The sequence below is a fragment of the Globicephala melas genome, chromosome 10 (genome assembly GCF_963455315.2).
Source record: "Globicephala melas chromosome 10, mGloMel1.2, whole genome shotgun sequence".
NCBI classification, from domain to species: Eukaryota; Metazoa; Chordata; class Mammalia; order Artiodactyla; family Delphinidae; genus Globicephala; species Globicephala melas.
Window position 1 is genome coordinate 22,541,266 of NC_083323.1, and position 26,168 is coordinate 22,567,433.

At 38.6% G+C, this 26,168-nt stretch overlaps 2 protein-coding genes across 3 annotated transcripts in view; one reads left to right on the forward strand and one right to left on the reverse strand.

The window, feature by feature from the left end:
- The window catches only part of APAF1 (apoptotic peptidase activating factor 1), a 91,346-nt gene extending 85,053 nt beyond the window's left edge, over nt 1-6,293 (reverse strand). The window contains exons 1-4 of the mRNA XM_030856322.2: nt 5,887-6,293; nt 2,859-3,032; nt 2,539-2,725; nt 1,680-1,877 (exon numbers count right to left, since the gene is read on the reverse strand). Coding sequence (XP_030712182.1) covers nt 1,680-1,877; nt 2,539-2,725; nt 2,859-2,996 — 523 coding nt within the window. The 5' untranslated portion in view covers nt 2,997-3,032; nt 5,887-6,293. The remainder of the gene's footprint in view (nt 1-1,679; nt 1,878-2,538; nt 2,726-2,858; nt 3,033-5,886) is intronic.
- Nucleotides 6,294-6,479: 186 nt separating this feature from the next.
- On the forward strand, nt 6,480-24,875 carry IKBIP (IKBKB interacting protein). Of its 2 annotated transcripts, none has more exons than XM_030856330.3 (3): nt 6,480-6,943; nt 12,821-12,938; nt 23,960-24,875. In XM_030856330.3, exons 1-3 carry the CDS (start codon nt 6,768-6,770, stop codon nt 24,713-24,715), a joined length of 1,050 nt encoding a protein of 349 aa, XP_030712190.1. In that variant the 5' UTR covers nt 6,480-6,767; the 3' UTR covers nt 24,716-24,875. The 2 variants fall into 2 exon arrangements, with proteins under 2 accessions (XP_030712190.1, XP_030712189.1); XM_030856329.2 differs by lacking the exon at nt 23,960-24,875 and adding an exon at nt 17,304-19,932.
- The last annotated feature ends 1,293 nt before the right edge of the window (nt 24,876-26,168 follow it).

Below are 26,168 nucleotides of genomic sequence, written 5' to 3' on the forward strand. Positions count from 1 at the left end.
TTATTAAGCACTATAAGTCAGGAACTATCTTTTTAAGTTCCCCAGAAAATGGATGGAGGCAACCAAAGACTGAGGAAGCTATATAATATTCCTGATAGGGAATACCCTGAGAACCTACCAGACTCATTAGGGTCAACAGTACACCTGCCAAATGTCCTAAATCCTCTTCTGCACCATATGTCCTTCCCCACTCCAGTAACTACCCAATACCCTTCCCACCTTCTCTACTCTCCCATCCTTGCCTAGTCGGCCTTGCAAACTTCTTTCTATTCTTCCTTCAAACTCCAGCTAAAATGTCATTTCAGGAAGCCTGTCTTGTTCATTTTCTTCCCCCAGACAGAAAGCTTCCTTCCTTTGTTCTAACTTTGTACCTTATACTTGTTTCCACTGTTCAATTTATCACACATGATGTAATTTGTTTGTATGTCTGCCTCCCTTACCAGACCGTAAGTAAATTCCTTAGATGCACAGGCTTCTTTTTGAATCCCTTTTGCCCCAAAACAGTGCCAAGATCCATAATAGGTTCTCAAGTATTTATTGAATACATGAATATCTGAAGCAAGGGAAATCAGTTGCCAGATGTCACATGAATCTATAAAGCCTGCCTGCAAAAACCCATTGGTTGTTACAGTCAACTCACAATTTTTCTTTTTCTTGAGATTACACATAAGATAAACAAGTTACTAAAGATTTTTATTTTTAAAGATAAGTAACTGATAGAATTAATTGCGGAAATGGAATTAATAGTTTATTTAATACAGATGCCAAATACATGGGAGAATCTCCCACTGGGATGGTCCTTATTGGAACCAACTTTCCAACTATCTCCTTCCCTACAACACTCTGTGCCAAAACAGACACTCAACTGACAGGAAGCTGTAAGTCTAGTACTGTTGAAAGTCAGGGATACAAGCTGGACAACCTTTCAAGATACTTTGTCAACCCTACAATTCCCCCAATTATTAAGATAGGAGGGAACTAGCTTCATTCCATTGATAATAAGTGCCATCTGGTAACACATGAATTTATTGGCCTGGCTAGTCAAGCCTGATTGTGACAGGCAGGGCAGAAAATAAAATTCAAATTCAATCACCTGTGGTAGGCAGAAAAATGCCCCCCCACCCCGCTCCCCCGCACCAGCCAATGATCTCCACAACATATTCCACAGAACTTGTAAATATATCACCTTACACAGCAAAAGGGACTTTGTAAATGCGATTAAATTAAGGATTCTGAGATGAGATAATCCTTGATTATCCAGTGGGGCCCATGTAATCACAAGGGCCCCTGTAAGAGGGAGGCACGAAAGTCAGGGGAGGAGATGTGATGACAGAAGCAAAGACCAGAGAAGAGAGAAAGATTTGAAGATGCTATGCACTGCCAGCTTTGAAAATGGGGAAATGGACCATGAGTCAAGGAATGCAGGCCACCTCTAGAAGCTGGGAAATGCAAGGAAAAGGATTCTCCCTAGAGCCTCCAAAGGGAACTAAGCACTGCTGACACTTGGATTTTAGCTCAGTAAGAGCTATTTTTCTCTTCTGACCTCCAGAACTTCAAGATAATAAATTTGTGTTGTTTTAAGCCCCCAAAAGTTTTGGTAATTTATTACAGCAGCAACAGGAAACTAATGCAATGCCTAAACAATATCTTCTTAGCCAGCAATGGTAATCAAAACTTACCTTCTAAGAAAGAATGATCTCGAACAGCTTCTGCAGCTAATACAGACTTCCCACAACCTGCCATTCCATATATGGTGACCCATCCCGGTTCACCACTCAGTTTGAAGAGCTTCTGCTGAATTGCATTCACTAGCTTCCTCCTAGTAACAAAAACAACGGGCCTCTGTGGTACTCCACCTTCACACAGGACTGTCCTTACTGAAATCCAAAACAAAACAAGCATGAATGAAGAGAACCCTGAAATGGTTACTCAAGTAATACCATAAAAACCAAAGAGAGCAAGGCTGAGGTCTCAGCCTCAGAATTTCCAAGAGAAGTAAGAAAATGTGGCTAGCATATTAACTTCAACTTTGATTTCTCAGAACACCCAGAACAAAAGCAAACATATACCTCTCAAGATGACTAAAGACAATGAAAATCTCCATCTGTATCTGCCCTTACTCACCCTATTCCTCCCTGACTCTCCAATCTTTTTCTCATACTAAAAACTGAGAAGAGAGTGTAAAGGAAAGAATATGGAATTGCTTTCAAGAACACAGATTTCTAAAGATTCTTATTCTTTCCTATGCTTAAACTTGATAAACACAAAACTGAAGAACTTAAATAAAGGACTATAAATTGCCGTATTATCTCTAAAAATTATGGTATGTATATTATTACCTCAGCAGTAGATAGTTCACTGGGCAAGGAAATGAGAGAGGTAACATAGATGCAAATAAAAATGTTTGAATTGGAAAACGATAATTTTTTCACACGCATGATTCAGTGAACTGATCAGTCTCTCTAGCAGATTTCATCTACAATAAGACAAAACTGCAGCAACAGAGCCTTTATGATAGAAAGTATCATGGATACAAACCATATGAAGTTATTCCAACTGAATCTTTGCCATTGGAAGAAGATATGACAGGAATGCCACGATGGAGAAGGTCGGCAAGATCTTTATACCCTTCGTGTAGCAGAGCATTGTAGAATGATATATAGGAATAATTATCTTTTTCAAGTATCGTTTTAATTAGCATAGCTGCTCGTTGCCGTTGGGTGGGCTAAAAAAAAAAAGTAGTTTAGTATATACTACAAAGAATATATTTGCAACATAAATTAGTGGAGACCAGTACAAGTTTTGAAATAAATTCTAAAAATTTTTAAGAAAGCATAGACTGCCTCAGAAGGGTTTACCTCATTTTTTACTTTTTCCTCCTCCGACACTGTTAAAACTCCATCACTAATCATGTGATCCATGATGTAGGATGTTTTGACGTCCCTTTCCAGGGCTTCTCTATGTTGAAGCAAACAATTTCGAGCTTTTGCATCCATCCTCCTTCAAATTTTTCCTTCTCTGTCAACCATGAGCTACAGGCAAACATCAAAATATTTGTCAAGCCAATAAAGATATGAAAAGATGTATAACCTCATTGGTAATGAAAAATGTAAAGAAAATAAGACTTCTTTTGCAAAGTTTTTTTTTTCCTATTTATTTAAACAGAGTTTATTTAAACTCTCCTACGTGTCCGCCCACAGAAAGGAGGACGGAAGGGGGACGCCGAAAAGAAAACGAGCAGGCTGTCTGCACCGCCGGTCACTCTGTCCTCCCCTGGGCTTCATCTATGTCCTGGCTTTCCCCAGTGGACTTTCATCAGCCAGACATGCAAAGATTTTTTTTAAATAAACAAAATCTAATGCTTTCAAAGGTGTGAGGTAATGATTATTCTTTTAAGATACCTGAGGAGAGTACAAAGTGGATGCAACTTTTCTGGAAGGCTTATAAGGTAAGATGTGTTTAAAGTAAGCATTCTCTTTAACCCAGAAATCCCACTTCCAGGAATTTACCTCAGAGAGATACTCATATATGTATGCAAAAATATCCACAAAAAGGGTTAATAGAGAGTGTTTAGGTAAGATAAAAATATTAGAACTTAAATGCCGATCATTCGGAGTATGGATTAAAAAAATTAGAGTATGGGGCTTCCCTGGTGGCGCAGTGGTTGAGAGTCCACCTGCTGATGCAGGGGACACGGGTTCGTGCCCCGGTCTGGGAAGATCCCACATGCCGCGAAGCGGCTGGGCCCGTGAGCCATGGCCACTGGGCCTGCGCGTCCAGAGCCTGTGCTCCGCAACAAGAGAGGCCACAACAGTGAGAGGCCCACGTACCGAAAAAAAAAAAAAAAAAAAGACTCGGTACATAAGATGGAATATTATATAGCCATTTAAAATAAGACATCTCCATGTACTGACATGGAAAGGTGCTCATGACACGTCACTGATGGAAAAAAAATTTAAATATGATACCATGTATAGCACAAAATATGTGTTGGTCTCATATAAATGCATAGAGAGATGTTTAGAAGTCTGTTCAACAAAATGTTTGGGTTACTTCCAAGTAGCAAGATTTGGGGGGAATTTTCCCCCGTTCTTTTTTCTTCTTTTCTATACTGTCTTAATATTTTTTCAATACACATTATCATTTGTACAATTTTAAAACTTCCTTTAAGATTTTATAAACAATGGTCATACTAAAGTCCTAATATTTATAAACTACTTGATTTCTTTACCATCATTAAGACTAAATAGAGCGTTCTTGGTATTGAGTATTAGTGCTCACTCAAGATGAGTGTCAGCTGGTAGGTCTTCATTGGTAAACACATTTCTCATGTACTTACTCCACTAATTTTTCAGCTGAGCTGCTAACTATGACAAAGCAACAGAAAATATCCTCTGATGTCATTTCTTAGAGTAGGAGGACACAAAGAATAATATTCTTCAGAGTATAATACTCTAAGTTCCTAGCAACTTTATTTCAAATACGATGCAAATTTTTCAATAGGTATAAAACCCAGATCAGAACATTTTCAAGTTTTTAAACAGAATCTATCAAATGTAATACAGTGAGTGTCTAAATGTGTTTATTTATATACTCATTCAATAAACATTTGAGCCCCTCCTGTGTGTCAGGCCCTGAATCTACAGAGATTAAATCATACCCCTGAAGGAATTCACAATCTTGTAGGAGAGTAAAATACAGATAATTATAATGTGATGTACTAAGCGCCAAGAGATAAGTACAAGTGATTTTGAGCACACAGAAGAGAAGCAATAATCGTTAAGCTTCATTAATCAGTAATCAATAATGACTATAAAAAGTACCACCGAATGTGTCACTTTCAAACACAGGTAAGTAGAGAATTTGCCTATGCTTGTCAAGGTTCACAAAATGCCCAGTACTGGCATGAAACTGATTGATAAAAGAAAAAGTTATGGTTAGGATCAAGGCTACGTTTTTAAATGTTAGTGTTTTTATGATCTCAAGTTAAACATAAAACGTCCCGGGCTTCCCTGGTGGTGCAGTAGTTAAGAACCCCCCCCGCCAGTGCAGGGGACACGGGTTCGAGCCCTGGTCCGGGGGAAATTCCACATGCCGCGGAGCAACTAAGCCCGTGCGACGCAACTACTAAGCCTGCGCTCTAGAGCCCGTGAGCCACAACTACCCAGCCCGTGTTCCACAAGAGAAGCCACCGCAATGAGACGCCCACGCACAGCAACAAAGACCCAATGCAACCAAAAATAAATAATAAACTAATTACTTTTTTAAAAATCATATTAAAACATAAAACGTCCCTTAATTTTTCAGTAATAAAACTCTATTTAACAAAACAAAAATGAACTTTTTAGCTTTTGTCCAATAGCTAAGGCAATAGACACACTCTGACCATCTGAAACTAATTTCCAACTTTACCTAGCCCTATTAAAACTAAAGACGTTAAGTTTTATACGTTTTTTAACTCTGCACTCATTTAGATATTCTGAACAAATTCTCAGTGTCCCACCTTCCGTAACCACATCAACATGTAAAGTCAGTACTCTCCAGGCTTGTGAAATATAAAGAACAGTTTCATCCAGGAAAACATTTCCTCTTTAGATAAGTTCACTTCCTGGTACAGTATCAGAATGATTAATAATAATTCCTTGACCCAGAATTCTGAGTCTCTAAAATCGACTACTGAACCTCCGAAGAACCGGGTTCGGGGAGAAAAGCGAGGCGCAAAGTTACCCAAACCTTCGCACCTGGGTCTTCACTGGGAAGAGAAGCCCTGAAGGGACAGACCGGAAAATCAAGGTAGGGGTGAGTGGAGGCAACGGGACTTCCAAAAGGAAATTTGGGGCTCGGGCCACAGCCCGGGGGCAGGTCGGGGCCTCACAGGTGTCTCACCTGGGCCTCCGCAGCCGGGGGGCTCCTGAAGACCCCCGGGAATCTCCGACCTGCGGAGGAGGCGTCACCCCCGCAGGCGGACCACGCAGTCCCGGGGCGCCGAGGTGAGTATTCCAACCCAGACACAAAGGAAGGAGCGCCACTCGGACTGTCGTTCCTTCCCTCCCGCTGCGGCTGCACCCGGGCGGGAGCCCGGAGCCACTGCGGACGCCGCCGCGTCTACTTCAAGTCCTCGCGGGTCGCTGACAGCCCAGACGCCTCACCTCCGGCTCCCTCACCCCTTCTGCCCAGGAATAAAGCCAGCCTCTCCGCCTCAGGACCGTGGAGCAGTGAAAACCCGCCAGTCCGCCCCCCTGGGACGACGCCAGCCCGCGCGTGCCAAGAAACACACCCGGAACCCCTCCAGGCGTCCGTCGCCGCGCGCGCTCTGGATCCGGCTAGTGCCCGCGCGCGCAGAAAAAAGCCTCCGCCGCACCAACTGGGGCGCGCCGCGCTCCAACGAAGGGCGGACCGAGGCGGCGGCGGCGCGCTCGACGCGCGCTGCCCTGCCCCGCCCCGCCCCGCCCCCCCCCCCCCCCCCCCCCGCCGCGTCCCGGCGGCTTGCAGACGGGTTTCCTCGCTTTTGCAGCGTTAACGCAGAAGTTTGGGGAAGTAGGATTGCCGCTTACCCCAGCTGGAGGAACTAGAAAGCGGGTGGCTGGGAGACGCTGTGGAGCAGGAAGGATGGCCGGGAGAGGAAGGGGGCTGGTTTCTGGGCGGTGTCAAGTCTGAAATGGGGCGCGGTCACCGCCGAGCCTTCCCGCGGAGGCTGAGGAGGCCACGTCTCGCTACCCCAGGGTGAAGAGGCAGCCCCGGGTTTGTCATCCTCAGGACCTCCAGACATGTCTGAGGGGAAGAGCCGGAAGAGGTCGGCGCCCAAGGGAGCCCCAGCGGAGCCTGGGAAGCGAAGCGAGGACGGGAAGAGCCTCGAGGGTCGGGGCGGTGGAGGCGGGGGCTGGGCGGATCCCCGGACCGGCTTGAGCCTTCTGTCGCTGGGGACGTGCCTGGGCCTGGCCTGGTAAGTGGTCCGAGGCCGCCCGGGTGTCCGGCCTCCCGTGGTCGCCCTCTCTTCTCTGGGTCCCGCGTCTGCCCCGGCCCCGCCCGGCTCGGCGTCCCGCTAACCTCTAGCCGCCACGCTTGCGGCTTCTGTTCCTCAGCATCGACCCCAGGGAAGGGACGGCCCAACCTTTATTTTAACTTTCGCTCGTTTCTCGTAATTTATTTTTGTACTGCTGGCGTGCCTCGATCGCCCAGCTGGAGCTGAGGCCAAGGTTTGGGAACGTCAACCATTAAGAAATGCAGATTCGGCCAAATTTCATTAAGCGCCTGTACAGGACAGAAGCTTTCCCGTTTTTAGAACCCGTTACTTCCTGTCCGCTGTGCATTTGGGACAAATTTGCCCCACCCATAAATGCCTAGTGGCAACGTTTGCAACCTTAAAAGAATTCATTATGCTCTTAGAGCAACAAACGTGCATAATATAAAGTTTTGGAAGATAGCTCTTATTTTGGTTATTGTGCATGCGTTAATAAGTCTGTTCCTAAGTTACAGACTGAGTTTTAGTATAACACTTTTGTTCACCTGAAACTAAAAACTTACAGTTTTTAAACCAAGCAAATAGCGATATATTGATGTCATAGGAAAGATGAATATTAAGAAATAACCTTACAACCAACTTATTTTGTTTTCCTCAATCATATTCTTTAGGATTAACCTATTTCGTTTTAATAACAAGACTGACTCTTTAGAGTTCCCCTCCATTTTCACTGATTTTTGAAGTATTTAGAAGATAGCTATTTATCTTCAAGAATAATTGGATTCTAGAAGCAACCCTGGATGTCCTCTCATCTAGAACATTTTTTCCTTTTTTTTGGCTGCGTTGGGTCTTTGTTACTGCGCAGGCTTTCTCTAGTTGCGGTGAGCGGGGGCTACTCTTCATTGTGGTGCGCGGGCTTCTCATTGCCGTGGCTTCTCTTGTGGAGCACGGGCTTTAGGCACACGGGCTTCAGTAGTTGCGGCATGCGGGCTCAGTAGTTGTGGCTCACGGGCTCTAGAGCGCAGGCTCAGGAGTTGTGGCTCACGGGCTTAGTTGCTCCGTGGCATGTGGGATCTTGCTGGACCAGGGCTCGAACCCGTGTGTCCCCTGCATTGGCAGGTGGATTCTTAACCACTGCGCCACCAGGGAAGGTCTAGAACATTTTTGATGCTAGTAAATTTTGAAGTATACTTTACTGATGACTCATCCCCAGTCAGTCAGTCAATAAAAGATTTGTTACAATAAAGTGAAATGTTGATTATTAAATATTCTCTCCAAAAAGAGATAAATTGTTATTTTACTAATATATTTGTTTATGGAATATTTTTATCTTAAAAGAATAAATGTACAGAACTTACTGTTTTAAATAAACTGCTTTTATGTCTTATATTGCATGACCTTCAGGTAAATCAAAAACTTTGTGCTGGGAAAGTTATTCAGTACTAGAACTTAGTAGGCTAAAATATATATGTTGCTTCTTTCTAGAACCTAATACAACTGGTTTTAGTTACTGAATTTGTTAATTCTCATCCAAAGATTCATATTCATATGAGATAAATTACATCAGAAAATGCTCAACTTTTCAATAATTTAGTTACTGTCCTAGGAAAACACACTAACAGGAATCTATAAAGGAAAACAACTGTTGAAAAGCAGACACTTCAGCTCAGGAATTTACTGTTAGTGCCTGCAGTAAAGATACAAACAAGTTATATTCAAGTAGGAAGATTTTATTTGAACTGTGTCTTTGCAAAATAATAAAACAATGCTCAAAGATTATTTCTAAAATGGGCAGATTCAATGATTGTTATTAAATGACTGTTAATTGCTCTTGTGAAATCTTTTGCGACAAGAGTTGAAGTATAAATACTTTGGTCACAATAGCACATATGTATTCGTGGTAAATTTGAGAATTTTCTAAATAAAATGCGAACATTGGGCTTCCCTGGTGGCGCAGTGGTTGAGAGTCCGCCTGCCGATGTAGGGGACGTGGGTTCGTGCCCCGGTCCGGGAAGATCCCACATGCCGCGGAGCGGCTGGGCCCGTGAGCCATGGCCGCTGAGCCTGCGTGTCCGGAGCCTGTGCTCCGCAACGGGAGTGGCCACAACAGTCAGAGGCCCGCGTACCGCAAAAAAAAAGAAAATGCAAACATTTAGCATCTCAGCACACTGGAATTATAACTAAGCCACTGACATTTTTACCACTAGGATTAGCACCTAAAGATTGGTCTATCAAATCTTTATTGCATGCTATTGTACTGACATTGTTCTGGTTGTTAAAATACAAAATCGAATATATGTGCCTAAATACAGCTTAGGAGTACTCTAATTTTGTCTGATTAAGTTGGGGCAGAGATTTGAACCCTTGCACTGTCCGAGGTTGATTTCAAGGCATCACTATTTCAGTATCTTCAAACCAATAGTGTTTGGATCCTTGTTTGGAAAATAAACAGAGATAATGCAACAAAAGGGTGGTACTTGAACATCTCTCTATTAAACAAAGTCCTGATAATCATCTGCTGTCAGCCTGACAATAAGATGTTGGAGATAACAGTTGCCCAGAACTATAGGGCCTGAGTGTTGGTTTGCATACGTCATTTATAAACTCTTTAAGGAAATTTTCCATGTAAGAGATTGAAGACATTCTGCTTTCAAAAAGTTTTTACAAGTTATGAAGGTACTAAACAAGACAAAACCTTAAAAGCTTATTACATAGAAATTTAGTCAACTAGAAGTTCCATTGTAAAACTTTTAAGTTTCTTCTGGAAATTTCAACAGATTTTTTAATTGCCTTTATAAAAGTTTGTCATAGCATTTGTGATAATTATGTATCAGAAGTCAAAAGCTCTTTCAACCATCAGATAATTCAGGGTTTTTTTTCTCTATCTAATACAACTTTCTCTATAAATCGTTTATACAGTAAAATCTTGGCTAACCCCATTTTTCAGCTTTTGTTAGTGGAGTTTAATCTGAAAGACAGTTATCCTTTAATTACCTTGATTTTTAAAAATGGAATATGGTCTGTATGTTCCTGAACTTTCAGTATTATGCTGAAAATGAAGTTGCTGTATGAAACATACAGCTAAATGGATACTGACTCTTTCTCATTACTAAGTTGAAACAGAGCCAGAGAAAAATCCTGTATATATAAATCCTCCATCAGCTGTCTGACATCTAGGCCTCCTAAAGGAGCTATGCAGAGACAAGACTCCAAGGAACTGCATGGTTTATTCCCACAGGGCCCTGAATCTATATGAGTTCTCTGTAAACTGCAATGGATTATGAAGAAGTCGGGAAGATTCCCTTTGTAAAGCCTACACTAAGGTGGCCAATTAATCCGGGTGCTTTTCTCCTACATCCATACCTTCAAGATCTTTATCTATGATAGTGAAAAGAGGCCCCAAAACAGAGTAAGAGAATGCTTCTTTTCCTATTAGTGGGTCTCATCCATTCACTTCATCCTTTGTTTGCTATAAACCCAACCCTGGTTCAAAGTGTGACAGGCCTGGGGCTTCTATCAAGTGTTAAGTAGAAGGGAGCCCTGATCCATTTTACCACTCTAGGCTTGTCAGAGGGATGGGAAAAGCAACTGTGTAAAGCAATTCAAAAGAAAGGGCCAAGGTACGTAAAGAGAATAGTTGACGTTTTATGTTCAAGGCACTTTAAGAGCTTTATTAATATGAACCTGTTTAATCTCTGCAACACCCTATGAACTAAGTAGTTTTATCCCCACTTTGCAGATGAGGAAACTAGCAAAGGTAAGTTAAATAACTTGCCCAAGGTGCTTGTACAGCTAGTAAATGGCAGAGCCAAAGTTGCCTAGCTTCACATTCAACCAGTATGATATGCGGTCTACCTTTGATATTAATCCAAAAAGAGGCCAAGACCCTAGAAATAGAAATCCCTAATCCAGAATTGTTTATAATCCTTTCTTCTCCTAGAAGCTGTAGCCTTTAGCAGACCCTAATTGTTGTCTCATCTAAACGAAGGAAGATAGGGAGTAAGGAGATCTTGAACCGCTCCTGTTAGAAAATGCCTCTGACTCATAAAAAGGAAACAAAGCACCTTGGGCATAATCTGGATGCCAGTTTCAAAAATTAATGTTTCACAATTGAAACCACCTTCTCTAGTGTACATTTTTGGCTTCTAGAAAAATCATTCTCTTCCTTAATGTTAAATGAGTTAATATTTATAATGCCCTTAGAATAGTGTCTGGCACTTGTAAGTGAAAATAAAACAAATGTATTTTAACTCAGCATCATACAGACCACTGTTGATTATTTTCATTACTAGCACTAAGTAAACTTTATACTTGTTTTTTCTTTTATGCACTATTCACATATAGAAATAGTGAATTTTATTTTTTTATTTTGGTGAGAAGCTAACCATGAAAAAAACTCTACAAATTATCATCAGAGATGGTCACTAATATGATACAGTTTTCTTCAAGCTTTTGCTTAATATTTGAATTTTGAAGAGAAGTGTGGAGATAACATTAAAAAGATTAAATAAAACAGAAAGTCCTGTAATTAATTTTTGTGGATCAACCTTCATAAGAAATCCCTCTTATAATAATGATTTTATTCTAAATGAACACACTGATCTATAGGATAAATCCATGAGGTTAACACTGGAGTAATGGATGATAAAACTAGTTCCTGAAATTAGACATTTCTTTAGACCGTCTTTCTCCTTCATCTCTGTCTGCTGGTCCCTAAAAGCCAAGAATGAAATAGCCAATCAGAAAAGAATTGTCTACACATCCTTCTTTGAAATTAGGATAATAGTGTTTTCTAATAACGAGAAGTTTTGTTTAAAAGTTCATATTAACACACAGGAGAAGTCAGTCTGTACTAATTATGTAACCTGGGCTTACTTAGTTCACTGTTATCTCATAGAATAAACATTAGCCATCATCAAAAGAAATTTATTTCATCCGACATTGTTAAACATTTGTTTAAAATGCAAAAACTCCATTTTAGTTTTGGACAGTTTTATAAGCAACAGTTAGCCTAATGATATTTATGAGTTTGATTCAATCACCTCTCCGTTGAGTTTTGAGTCTTTAAATGTTTGTCTTGCAGTGGAAGTCATTTTTACAATAAAGTGTCAACTTGTCGTTGTCATCTTGGCTAGGAGATTTGAAAATTTACAATATCTAAGTCACATCCCAAACCAATTAAGTCAGAATTTCTGTGGTAAGACCCAGGCATTACACTTTTTTAAAGCTGCCAGGTGAGGGTTTCCCTGGTGGCGCAGTGGTTAAGAATCCGCCTGCCAGTGTAGTGGACATGGGTTCGTGCCCCGATCCAGGAAGATCCCACAAGCCACGGAGCAACTAAGCCCGTGCGCCACAACTACTGAGCCTGCGCTCTAGAGCCCGCGTGCCACAACTACTGAGCCTGTGTGCCACAACTACTGAAGCCTGCGCGCCTAGAGCCCGTGCTCCACAACAAGAGAAGCCACGACAGTGAGAAACCTGCGCACCGCAACAAAGAGTACACCCCACTCACCGCAACTAGAGAAAGCCCGCGCACCGCAACGAAGAGTAGCCCCCGCTCGCCGCAACTAGAGAAAGCCCGGGCGAAGCAACGAAGACCCAACGCAGCCAAAAATATAAATAAATAAATGAATAAATTTTAAAAATTTAAAAAGTAAAGCTGCCAGGCGACTCCAATATGCAGTGAAGCTGTTGAACCACTGGACTGCATACTCACTCCTCCCTTCTTATAAAAGCTGCCACTACCTGTACCAGAATTTATGTTGTCCTTACCAGAAGTGGGAATAAAATACTGCTTTAACATCCGAACTTAAATGGGTTTGAGTTAGGAAGTAGTGATTTTTTTTTCCCCTTTTTCAGGTTTGTATTTCAGCAGTCGGAGAAGTTTGCAAAGGTGGAAAACCAATACCAGTTACTGAAAATGGAAACCAACGAATTCCAAGGGCTTCAAAGTAAAATCAGTTTAATTTCAGAAAAGGTAATTATTAATTGGGATATTTGGGGAAATTTTACCGTTTTTCTTCCCCATTGCCACCCTTCTACCCCAGTTGATAAATTCTTTTTCCCTGCCTTTTAGACCATTACTACTTTAACTCTCACTGGTTTTCCTACTTCACATTCTCCCTTTAATCCAACTTAGTCTTAGCTTACATTTCAAAAGGACAAGAATTTTCTAATATATGACAAATGTTATTGTTTAAAAAGACCAATATTATCATATTGACGTGACCTCAATTTTCTATTTAAATATCAAGTATCTAGAGCACTGAAAATATTATTGATCTTTAGATATAAAATTAAAATAGGAGTAGCACTTTTTGCACTAAGATCCATCAGTTTTTTTTCTTTATTTCCACTTGGTAAGCATATATATTCATATGCATATAAGAATGACTAACCTAAAATAAATATTGATTTTTATTGACAAATGAAAATTAAAATCCATGTCTATTTTGTGTTTCTTCAAGCTGCAAATACAAGTGCATTACTACTGTGATTCTTAGAAATGTGAGACAGATAAAAAATTTTTAACTACCACATGTCTCAGGAGAAGGTCAGCTGCAACCAATAAGTCATCATGTGGGCCTTGTCTGGCTACCAGAGACCAAGCTATCATTGGGAAACATGGCTTGTTTGTTCCTTTGTTCATCACTGAGCCTTTACTCAGTGATAAGGTAGAAAAGGATTTGTGCTTGGCCCCAGGGTAAGCAAAGATGTTGCAAAAATAGAAATGAAATAGACGGCCGAAGTCCCTGCAGCCTGATGCACAGAATAAGCCTGTAGTCCCCAGGAAGATAAGAGTCATGGATTAAAATCATCCCTTACACATGCCAGTGAATTCCATGGAGGGTGAGTTTAGAGGCCTCTGGGAAGGTGCTGCAAGAGTTGGTATTTTGACCTAGGGCTCAGGTTGGAAACTGATTGTAGTTATCGAAAGCCCTCTAATCAGAGCAAACGTAATGATAGAAAAAATTCCAGGAGATAGAAACTTCATGTACTTAAATGCTATTGAAAACATATTTTGAAGAAAGATTTCTTTTTTAAATGAAAAATTTGGCAGCAATTAAAATGCTTTTAGTGAATCTCTGCCTTGCAAGCTTGGAACCCAGTAAGGAGGACAAAGATTTAACATATTATTAGAATTTGAAGTCAAATATTACAGGAGATTAGAGCCTGGCCTGTCAGCTATCACTCTCAGTATCTCTCCCCAGTAGCCCTCTAGTTTCCCTCTTCTAATATCTAATTACTCCTAAACAGCTGTAAGGTGGAATACTGCCCTAAGGGGTTTTTTTTAATTTATTTATTTTTGGCTGCGTTGGGCGTTTGTTGCTGTGCGCAGGCTTTTCTCTAGTTGCTGCTAGTGGGGGCTACTCTTCGTTGTGGTGCGCGAGCTTCTCACTGTGGTGGCTTCTTGTTGCAGAGCTCAGGCTCTAGGCGAGTGGGCTTCAGTAGTTGTGGCACACGGGCTCAGTAGTTGTGTCTGGCGGGGTCTAGAGACAGGCTCAGTAGTTGTGGCTCACGGGCTTAGTTGCTCCGCGGCATGTGGGATCTTCCCAGACCAGGGCTCAACCCGTGTCCCCTGCATTGGCAGGTGGATTCTCGACCACTGTGCCACCAGGGAAGTCTGTGTCCTAAATTTTTTGTATTAAATCTACAGTTTGGTAGACTGAGAATGTAAACCTAAGGGCTTCTCCATGCATAAATTTAAATATTCATTTTTTTCTTACTTTCCACTACATGGCCAATTTTATAATGGGCAATGTTTTTAATAAAACTCATGTAGATTACAAAAATGCTTTTGTAAGCAACAAGGATGTATTTTTATGGCACAGGCAAATATAGCCATTTGTTTGCAATAACTTTAAATGGAGTATAATCTGTAAATCTATGTTGTACACTTGAAACTAATATAAGATTGTTAATCAACTATACTTCAATTAAAAGTAAATAAATAAATGGCTTTGAAGCAGATATTTAAAATATCATCCTAGGATCCAAGAAATATTGTCTTCACGTAGTTCGTTCTCTCCCAGTCTGCCCTAGGAGTAGTTTAACAATAGCTGACTCTTTACAAAGCTGGCCCTAAAGGCCAGCTTAATGCAGTAGGAGGGGAAAACAACTAGACATGGGCTCTCATCATAACTGTGTGACTTTGGAAAAATCACTTTAACTTCTCTTGGCCTCTATTTCATCATTTATTAAATGAGAATATCAAGATTTGTGTAAGGATCAGATGAGATACAATATATATGCAAGCTCTTTGAAAACTTCCAAGCAGTAATATATTTAAGATATTAACTTTTGTAAAAAATGAAAAACTATTAGACTGTAATGGCAGCCCATAAATTCTAGCTATTGTGGTGTGCTAGTCACTTATTGTTTGCAGATTAAGTCTTGAGACCTTTGTTATCCTGAAAAGTTGATCTTATAATTGGAGTCTCCTGGGTTATACTGCCTCCAGGTTATAGTGATGCTCTGGTGAACAGCCTAAACAAGGAATTACCTTGGATTAAGATAAGCTTGTCTCTGCAAGATGCTGCTAATAAGACAACTAAACATAACACTATTACCAATGTACAAGTATTTCTCATAGTTGGTGTTTTTAAAGGAGATTGTATTATAGCTACATGTATACATTAAAAATAATTTTTAAACAAGGTTTCAGAGCGATACTGTTATGCATTGTTCCCAGCTATCACCTGGAACTGCTTCAGGTCCTGATTGGGGTGGACCCAGGAGGCTTCTGGCCATTCTTCTTCCTAAATATCAAGAAACATGTTCTTTATACCCTGAGATACGGGGACTACAAAAAGGCATAAAACATGGTCTCTTCCCCTAAGGAATTTAGAAGCTCTCATAGCTTCTCCTGGCTAATTCATCAGTATAGGGACTATACTGTATCTTTGTTTTTATATCCAGTGTCTAGCACAAGGTCTGGCACAGAGCGAACACTCAAGAATTCTTGAATTATATGCGCTAAATGCCAAATAAGTGGCAAATATGTAATATGATAGATTCTACAGGAGTTCAGGCTCTCATGGCTAGGGTCATGGAAGAATGCTGCACTGAAAACCTGAGACCTGGTCTGAGCCTTGAAGGAAGGACAGAACTTAGCTAGACAAAGAAGGCAGGCTAACATATAGAGAAGTTATGGAATTTGGGACTTCCTCCTAGAAGTGTTAGGAAACGTTAAGGGGTTTTTAATGTTCTACCATGGTGTACATAGCAGTTTTTAAAACTTCAAACCTGGCTGTAGTGTGTAGGATGATTTAGAGGAAGTAACTAGAAGTAGCTGTTAGATAATATTTCTATAGTATTTTCCTTGATCATCGAAGTTCGGTTTGGATGCCCTATGTAAGTGCTTCCATAGCTTTCCCTGTCACAGCGCATGTAGACTTCGCTTTCTCCCCAAGTAAACTAAGCTGCTTAAGGGCAGAACTGTGTCTTGTACAGTATTATGTCTTCAACATAATGCTGCAAACATTTGATAAATTAACGATCATTTCTAGGCCTTCCTATAGTCTCTAAGGCTGTTATCTTTGTGTGAGTATAGGCTAAGAAAGAGGTCCACACCCTGGTCCTTCTATATTCTAGACTTAGGAGATGCTAGGAGCTTACCATAATTTATAGATACTTAGAACACTTTACTGTTTGACATCAGTTGTCTCTGTAAACTGATTTTTTATTTACTTTTTGCCTTTGTGATAGTTATAAGATCTGATTCTGGTACCTTTTCTGCAAGAGGTCAGTCAACAAATTTTTTTTTTCAGGCAGAAAGTCTTCCAGAATCATAGAACTTAGGAAAGTTAACAAATTTTATAACTAAGTCAGTTTCTAAAAAGCCAAATAACTATTAAAATGACAACTAAGTTGCTTTCCATTGGAATAAAAAAAGAAGGAAATGTGATATACTTCAGGCTTCTTTAACAATATTTTTCTTTTGAATATCCCTCCATGAAAATGCACAAATATTTAGGATTATAAGTTCAGGTGTATACAGTTGGCCCTCTGTATCTGTGGGTTCCCCATCCAAATATTACATGAGGGACTTGAGCACCCATGGATTTTGGTATCCACAGGAATACCAGTGCCCCACAGGTGGATACCTAGGGATGAGGGACAACCATATTTTTCTACCATAGTGCTAATCTATTAAATGTGTTTAAAACATATTTTTAACAGCTTAAATATGTAACAATTGTTTTTGTCTGTATGATTCTTATGTATTTGGATATTTTAGACATCTTCAGAATTTGAACTTGGCAAGTGATTGTTAAAGTATGTTTCCCTAATATAAAAGTTATTAAGTAGCCTTGGGAATTGTTTTGTGTTATAAATGCAGCTTGCAGCTACTGAAAGTATCCTGCAGGAAGCTACATCATCCATGTCTTTGGTGACCCAGTTTGAGCAGGAAGTATCCAGCCTCCAAAGTATCATGCATGACATTCAGAATAGTGAAGAGATGCTCACTCAAAAGATGCAAAGCCTTAATGAGAAATTCCAGAACGTTACAGATTTCTGGAAGAGAAGCCTAGAAGAAATGAATGTTAATACAGACATTTTCAAATCAGAATCAAAACATATACATTCTCAAGTTACTGTCCAAATTAACTCAGCTGAACAAGAAATAAAATTGCTCACTGAAAGGCTAAAAGATTTGGAAGATAGCACACTAAGAAATATTAGAACTATAAAAAGACAAGAAGAAGAGGATCTTCTGCGAGTAGAGGAGCAGCTTGGCTCCGACACAGAAGCACTTGAAAAGTTAGAGGAGGAACAGCATGCTCTCTTTGCCAGAGATGAAGACCTGACTAATAAACTTTCCAGCTACGAACCCAAAGCTGAAGAATGCAAGACACATTTGCCAACAATTGAAAGTGCTATTCGCTCTGTTCTCAGAGTCTCTCAGGATCTGATAGGGACAGAAAAGAAGATGGAAGACTTGACTCTTCAGATGTTTAATATGGAAGATGATATGCTGAAAGCAGTATCTGAAATAATGGAGATGCAGAAAACCCTTGAAGGAATTCAGTATGATAATAGCATATTAAAGATGCAGAATGAACTGGATGTTCTAAAAGGAAAAGTTCATGATTTTATAGTATATTCAAGTACAAGAGAAAAGGGGACTCCAGAAGAATATAATCTAGAAAATAAAGGAATTGATAGTGATTTTTGAATGCACTACATTTATCCTGATGAACCACATTATTATACATAACCTGATTAGTTCCATGCTTTTGAGTTATTTTGATATGCCTCACTTTACCCTACATTATTGGAAAATAAGTGAGGTGTCCACACAAATGTGTTATCCAGAGAGTCAAAGCTTATCTTTTTAAGCAATAAAACTTATTTCATTTTCACCATTTTAAATAGAAACATTTCTAAAATATATATTTCTCTACTTTTTTGAAGCAATATACTTAATATTTTTAAATGTTTTTCTAATAATTAATGGACATTATTGTGAATTTCATCTGTCATATTGGACCCAAATATATTAATGTCCCTAGGAGCTATTGAGGGGTGTTTACCTCCTCACTCAACCCCAGTTTGCTATTTTTCAAACCTTCTGTCTATTTCTTATACCTTTTCTGTCACCTGAAAAAGTGACCCACTGACCTGATCTTACTGTCAGGTTGATCAGTAATGTTTTCACCTCAGCCAGTTTTTCATTTCCTTCGCAATTTACTGCAGGCTAAGAATCCAGACAACCAAGTTTATAGGAATTTTGTCTAAAATAAAAGATAACATGCCTGAGGGAGAGCCTGGAATGCTTTGCTATGAATTAATATGCACTTTTTGAAAACTATGGAGACTGGGAAACATTTTTACTTTTTGTTAAGGTTCTAAACTGTTATAGATACTTGTAAGAAATTTTTTTAAAGAGTAAATGTGTTCTTTTTGAAAGTTTTCCGTATGAATTAAGTGTGCATCCTGTGAAGTATGGACTTTGGGAATATCTTTGTATACCTGGGCGTTTTTTGCTTTGTTTTTTTTTAAGGTTCTAACTGTGTTACAGACTCTTGTGTTTGCTAGGTACATGATCTCTAGATAAATTTTCTACTTACAATAAAAATACACTAATAAGCCTGTGGCCTATTTTAAAGAAGAAAAAGCAGCATAATGAGATATGATGTGATAATTATGGTAACTAAAATATGTCATTATTTTAGAGTCCCCAAACTAATTACCCAACCAAATTTGTTTTACATAGTGATTTTATTTTACACAAAATTATAAAATAGAGTCACAAAGAATAAGACATGGACATATTGAGATGAAATTAAGGGGAGGTCTAGACAGATTTTTGCAATAATGATAATCGGAAATGTGCAAGTTTGGGGAAGCGCATAACACTTTTATTGGTAAACTGATGTATCAAGGGTGTCCAAGGTTGGTGTTGAAAAAACTGAGTTAACTGCATTTGAAAGTACTGTTCTAACAACATGTTTCTTCTTGCCAATAACCAACTATAGTCCCAGTTTTATAATGCAATTTCAGTGGAATTAAACACAAAGAACTTGAAAGAAGTCAGTTACAAAAGATAGTTGTGGTCAGGTGGTTTTATCATGTAAATCTGTACATTTTTTGAAAAATCCCAAATGAGTTCTGCTTTGGGGTTAGGAAGGCCTATGGTAGACAGCCGTGGGTCATAGGCACAGCATTAATTTCTAGAATATTAACATTAAATTTCTTGACTTCTGAATATCTAAGTTCTTGTCTGTGTGAACTAACAAAATTGTATATGTTTGCTTTTATTTGCATGCTAATAAAATAGATTATAAAATTAACTGGAACTTTGTCGTTTCAACCTCCATCCTGCCAGGGCATATGTGATCTCTTGTACTCTTTTATTTATTTATTTATTTATTTATTGGTGTGTCACCAGATTTGACACATCATTATTATTAACTACGGTATGTACCATAGTAATGGTTACAGAAAATAAATGGAAATAAGGTGGCCACTGTGCTCTATAGTGACAATTACAAGGGAAACAAAAACTGCCCTTCTACAAGTATTTCATGAGAAAATATTGTGTACATGTATATACACATGTATATATTCCTTTATTCAGGGGTTTTCCTATAAAAAATTGTCACTAGAGAGATTTAGATGTACCTAGTTTGTCTTCCTCTGTTTCTTAAATTCATTTATTTAACAAAGATACTTGAAATTTCAAAAACCTTCCTGTGTATCAAATATTAAATTACATTGTTAGTTTTCCCTTTAAGGAAGATTACCATATCCTAAGACACATTTTTGTATCTTTGTAATTAATAATAAATTTTACATTAAGTTTCTGATAGAGAGTAGTGTCCATTTTTTTAATTAGCCATATAAATCACTTTTACAAAACACCTAATTTTCTTAACCCTCCAATGTAAAGTTGAAAAGTATATTTGTAGTAATATTTCCTTAAATTTTGCCTAAAGATGAGAAGCTGTTGACTAAGTGTATTTTTATATTTTATAATGAAAAATGTTGATTTATTAGCCTGTATGGATTGATAGAAAACTAAATTTGTAAGATACAAAGTTAATGGCTTTTTTTTTTTTTTTTTTTTTTGGCTGCACCATGCGGCTTGCAGAATCTTAGTTCCCGTACCAGGGATTGAACCCACACCCTTGGCAGTGAAAGCGTGAAGTCCTAACCACTGGACCGCCAGGGAATCTCCAATGGCATTATTTTAATTTTAATCTAATTGTAGGTCTTTGTGTGAATCTATAATCTTGGCCAAAGATTAACATGATGTCATATTCACCAAACATAATTTTTAATGCATTTCTCTGTAGATTTACCTCATATTTGCACAGTTGGCAAAAGCTCTGCAAATTCACCCAGTATCTGTGTCGCTTCAGCTATGAACTACTAATTTAACACAAATCAAAATGCTCCATCCCAGCTTTACAGAGCAGGGAAGGATAGAACCCACATTTTGGAGCCTATTATGTGTCACACTGCTAGGAGGCCTACATTCGTCATCATCCTAACAGCTCCATGTATTGAGTATGTATCTACCCTGTCCCAGTCATTGTGCTAGGCACTTTGCATGTTATCTGTTATCACAGATTCTCACCACAGCTTTGCTAGCTATGAGACCCCTTTTACAAATGAGGAAATTGAGGTTCAGCAAGATTAAGAATCTTACAATCACACTGCTGAGTCTGTCCAATTCCAGAGGCCACTGACCTCCCACTATACAGTGCAACCTGCTGCTGTTCAACCAGGGAGGGAAAAAAAAAAATCACAAGAAATCAGCTGTCAGTAGAACTATCTTGAGAATTCAGAAAGCTATAATCCAGTCAAATGCGCCCACTACTATGTTGCCATTAAACTAGACTATAAGTCCCTCAAAAGTTGTAACTGTGACCTAAAATTATTTGGGCCTTGGGCATAAGAAAGAATCAATAAATGTTTAGGGAAGAGTGAGAAAGCAGTGGAGGAGAAAAAAACCCTAGACTGGAATCTTCTAATCTAGGCTTTGCCACTGACTCTGTGTTCTTGGGCACTTTATTTTGGGGCTCAGTTTTTTAATTTGTAAAATGAAGGAATTGTACCAAATAATTTCTAAAATCTCTCCTGGCTTTAAGTGGTTTTAAACTTTAGAGATCAATAAAATTTCCAGGTCCCTTAGTACAGTCCAAAGATCCTTTAGCAAAGTTTCTGGAAGGCTGATTGGACCCACAAATCATTCCCTTGACTCACATTGTTCTGCTTGTAGATCCAGACAACATTTAACATTGCAGGGCAGCATCTAGCTTAGTACCTTGCTCATATGATAGGAACAGGAATATTAGTAAGTATTCAAATTACTGGGTGAATCTTTCAAGCTACCAATAGACTCCAACTCTTCTGTTCATCTTAAGCAAATAGCTTAAACAAGCCATTATGTAATCTTTAAACATAATTCAGTGAAACAATTTCTAGGCTATTCCTATACTGTATTGAGTTTCTATTTTAGTGAAGACTAATAGAAGTTAGTAATAAATTGCTTTTATAGCCTACCAAGTGTGACAAAGAGGCTTACTAACAGTTTCTTAATGATCTTATACTTCTAAGAATAAATTTAGCCCTTTCTGAGATGTCTTGTTTAATGCTGTTAAGCTATCTCAACTCTACCAGATTAGATACATTAATAAATGATAACCTAGTAATGAAATAGATGAAAGTAAGCCCTCTCCTTTCACCTTTGAAAATCTTTCAGCAAATAAAATTTATTGCAAAACTTTCCCCTAAAAAATAAAATTTAAGGTTTTGCACTCACTGCTTGATTTCCTTCCTATTTGTGCACAGTAAACGTTGTTGAATCAAGATGGTTTTGATTATTAGTAGAAAGCTATAGACAATCTCCACTTTAAAACAATGCTTTCCGGGCTTCCCTAGCGGCGCAGTGGTTGAGAGTCCGCCTGCCGATGCACGGGACACGAGTTCGTGCCCCGGTCCGGGAGGATCCCACGTGCCGCGGAGCGGCTGGGCCCGTGAGCCATGGCAGCTGAGCCTGCGCGTCCGGGACCTGTGCTCCGCAACGGGAGAGGCCACAACAGTGAGAGGCCCGCGTACCGCAAAAAAATAAAAATAAATAAATAAAACAATGCTTTCCTAGAAAACAAGCTGAAAGTTAAATGTGCAAAGTGGAACAACTGACTTACATGTTATAAATGGGATTTCTTTTTTCAATGTAATCACAATGTATATCTGTGTTACAACACAGGCTTTGACAATATATTTTACATTTGTTCTTTAATTTTTTTTCTTCATAGTTTAGCATACAGCGCACAGGCTTAAGTTAATCTTCTGATTGAAACTTAATTGAAACCTGACAATTCCTATGTGTTTTATTTTTTTTAATTAAATAAATTTGACATATAACATTGTGTAAATTTAAAGTGTACAACATGATACTGTGATACATTGATATATTCAGCCTTGAGAAAGGATATCCTGCCATTTGTGACAACATGGATAGACCTCATGCATGTATGTTTTAATTTTCAATTTTGTATTGTTTATGATACTTACCCATCTTATCACTATAATCAACACTTTAATATTCCCCTTTCCCTCTTAACTTTATTAACTGATGGTACAATGCAATAAAAATTCAAATATTAAAAATACAATAAAATAACTCAATTTCCCCAAAACTGCTATATAAACACACATACACATGCACACAACAAAAATAACAACTTGAAATGTTGCCAGGCAGTTGTGTGGCTCAAAATGTTCATCAGCTGATTTGTCCAAGTTAAATCAAAACAATTTAGAGACATCAGTATTCAATGGATGCTGGGGAAGGAGGATGGCATTGAAACATCCAAAAGTTGAGAATCACTTGTATTTGGAATCTTGGAATTTTAAAACCTTGGAGATAGTGCTTTGTTTGTTTGTTGTTTTGTTTTTTACATATCTATCATCTCTATTAAACTACTGAACTGAGTTGAAGCCACAACCGAAGCTGTACTCATCTTTATGTTCCTCAGACTTCACATGCCTGACAACACACTAGGAACTTAAGGATTACTAATTGAATGGAATTAGTTCAATACCCCAGGAAAGTATTCATAAAAGTAATAGGACAATAAAGTCCCTTCATTCTAGCACTTGTACCTACAAACAAACTTGCATTTCAGAAGTCATGTTGTCTTGTTTGACCCCCCCAAATTTAGCGAAACTCATCTAGAGGGGGCTTCCTCCTCCCTTCTCCAGCAACAGAAGGTACATCATTTCCCCTCATTTAGCTCATTTTGTCACCATGCAGAGGACTGGTGGTGCCAAAATAACTGGAAAATGCCATTTGCAGTCACATGAAATTTCCTCAATGTTTCCCTTCCTATTCATTAGCAATACACTTGATGCATCTTTTACCAAATGCTTTCCAGAAGAGCAGTAACTTTATAGTTTAAAATAACACCTAAAATTTAAGTTGAATTTTAAATGTTAAGCTTTTACTCAATTTAATTATTCTGGTACTATATTTTCTTACAGTGTCAGAAGTCTGAAGCTATCATAGAACAATTGAAGTCTTTTCAAATAATTACTCATCTAAAGCGTCTACAGGAGGAGATTTATGAAGTGAAAACTTGGTCCAACAGAATAACTGAAAAGCAGGATATATTGAACAACAATTTGACCACTGTTTCTGAAGATGTTACAAAAGTAGACCAAAGTACAACTTCCATGGCAAAAGATGTCGGTCTCAAGATTACAACTGTAAAAACAGATATGCGACGTATTTCAGGTGTAGTAACTGATGTAACATCATTGACAGATTCTGTTCAAGAACTAGAAAATAAAATAGAAAAAGTAGAAAAACATACAGTAAAAAACATAGGTGATCTTCTTTCAAGTAGCATTGACCGAACAACAATGCTCCGAAAGACAGCATCTGACAATTCACAAAGAATTAACTCTGTTAAGAAGATACTTTCTGAGCTACAGAGTGATTTCAGCAAGCACACAGATAGATTTTTAAGCTTAGAAAGTGACAGAGCTAAAGTTCTGAAGACAGTGACTTTTGCAAATGATCTAAAACCAAAGGTGTATAATCTAAAGAAGGACTTTTCCCGCTTGGAACCCTTGGTAAATGATTTAACAGTACGCATTGGGAGATTGGTTACTGACTTACTACAAAGAGAGAAAGAAATTGCTTTCTTAAAAGAGAAAATATCTAACTTAACAATAGTGCGAGCTGAGATTAAGGATATGAAAGATGAAATAAAACACATTTCAGATATGGATTAGCTTGAAATTATTTAGATTAGACTGAAGAAACTTTTTAATGGGACCTCTGTCATGTTATAAAAAGACTGACAACTCAGAAATAATGAAATTTTGGAGTAAATACTATTTTGTATTTGATTCTATTTTGTACAGTAAAAATAAAAGTTTTTGAAGGACTGAGCACTGGATTTTCCAAAATAAATATGCTCAAATGTATTTAAAACTTTATATAAAACATGTTTGCAACTTTATATAGTAAGAACCTTATGCATCCCCCTTACATATACATGCATATGTTCGCACGCACATGCGCACATGCACACACACATACACACTCAGGGTCTGCCAGTCTAGCGCTGGGAAATCTAGATGGGGCAGGATCTGAATCCCCACTTGCCCTCACTAACTGCCAAGGAGCATAGTATGTGTGGTTGGGGCCCAGCTGAAAAACTGCCCATCAGGATCAGGGCTGTAACATATATTATCCATTTAGAGTAAGAGAAACTAGAAAGGTCACAACCAGGGAGCTGCAGGAAAAGAATCATGTAAGAATTCCTGGGTCCTTTATGGCTTTAGGAAACAGGGAAAGGTCACCTAAAATGAGGTAGGGAAGTGGCATCTAGAGCAGCGTTTGCGGGGTGGGGGGCAGCACAGATTGCAGGGGGCTTGCCAAGCCTCAGATGGAGGCTGCCCCAAAGCAGCACAACTCATGTGTGGTGTTGATGTGACCAGAAGCAGCCAAAGCAAAGAAGTTCTAACATTTAAAACAGCATCACATTAGCAATTCCACTTATATAAAATTCTAGAAAATCCAATCTCATATGTAGGGGCAGAAAATGAATCAGTGGTTGCCTGGGAAGTATAACTTTTAAAGAAGCACAAAGAAATCTTGAGAGGTGAAGAATGTTTATTATGTTGATTGTCTTGATGGTTTCACGGTATAGACTTGTGTCAAACTCATCAAATTGTACTCTTTAAATATGTGCAGTTTATTGTACATCAATTATTCCTCAATAAAGTCATTTAAAAAGTACAATAATCTAAAAAAAAAACCCACCCACAAACATTAGCCCTAGTTTCAAATGCCTAGCATCAACAGTATCCAGGTGCATAGAACTAGTTACCTCAAAAAGAAGAGTTTATGAATTTTTTTCTTCCGGTTTTACTGAGATGTAATCGACATACAGCACTGTAGAAGTTTAAGGTGTGCAACATCATAATTTGACTTACATACATCATGCAGTGATTATCACAATAAGTTTAGTGAACATCCATCATCTCCTATAGATACAAAATGAAAGAAATAGAAAATACATATTTTTCTTTGTGATGAGAACTCAGGATTTACTTTTTTTTTTTTAGGATTTACTCTTAACCTTCATATAAAACATACACCAGTGTTAATTATATTTATCATGTTGTATATTATATCCCTAGTATTTCTTTATCTTGTAAATTTGTACCTTTTGACTAC

Coding starts and splice junctions, on each gene's coding strand:
- IKBIP (XM_030856329.2), top strand. CDS start 6,768: ATGTCTGAGGGGAAGAGCCGGAAGAGGTCGGCGCCCAAGGGAGCCCCA. Junction 6,944..12,820: donor ACGTGCCTGGGCCTGGCCTG/GTAAGTGGTCCG, acceptor CCCCTTTTTCAG/GTTTGTATTTCAGCAGTCGG. Junction 12,939..17,303: donor TCAGTTTAATTTCAGAAAAG/GTAATTATTAAT, acceptor TTATAAATGCAG/CTTGCAGCTACTGAAAGTAT.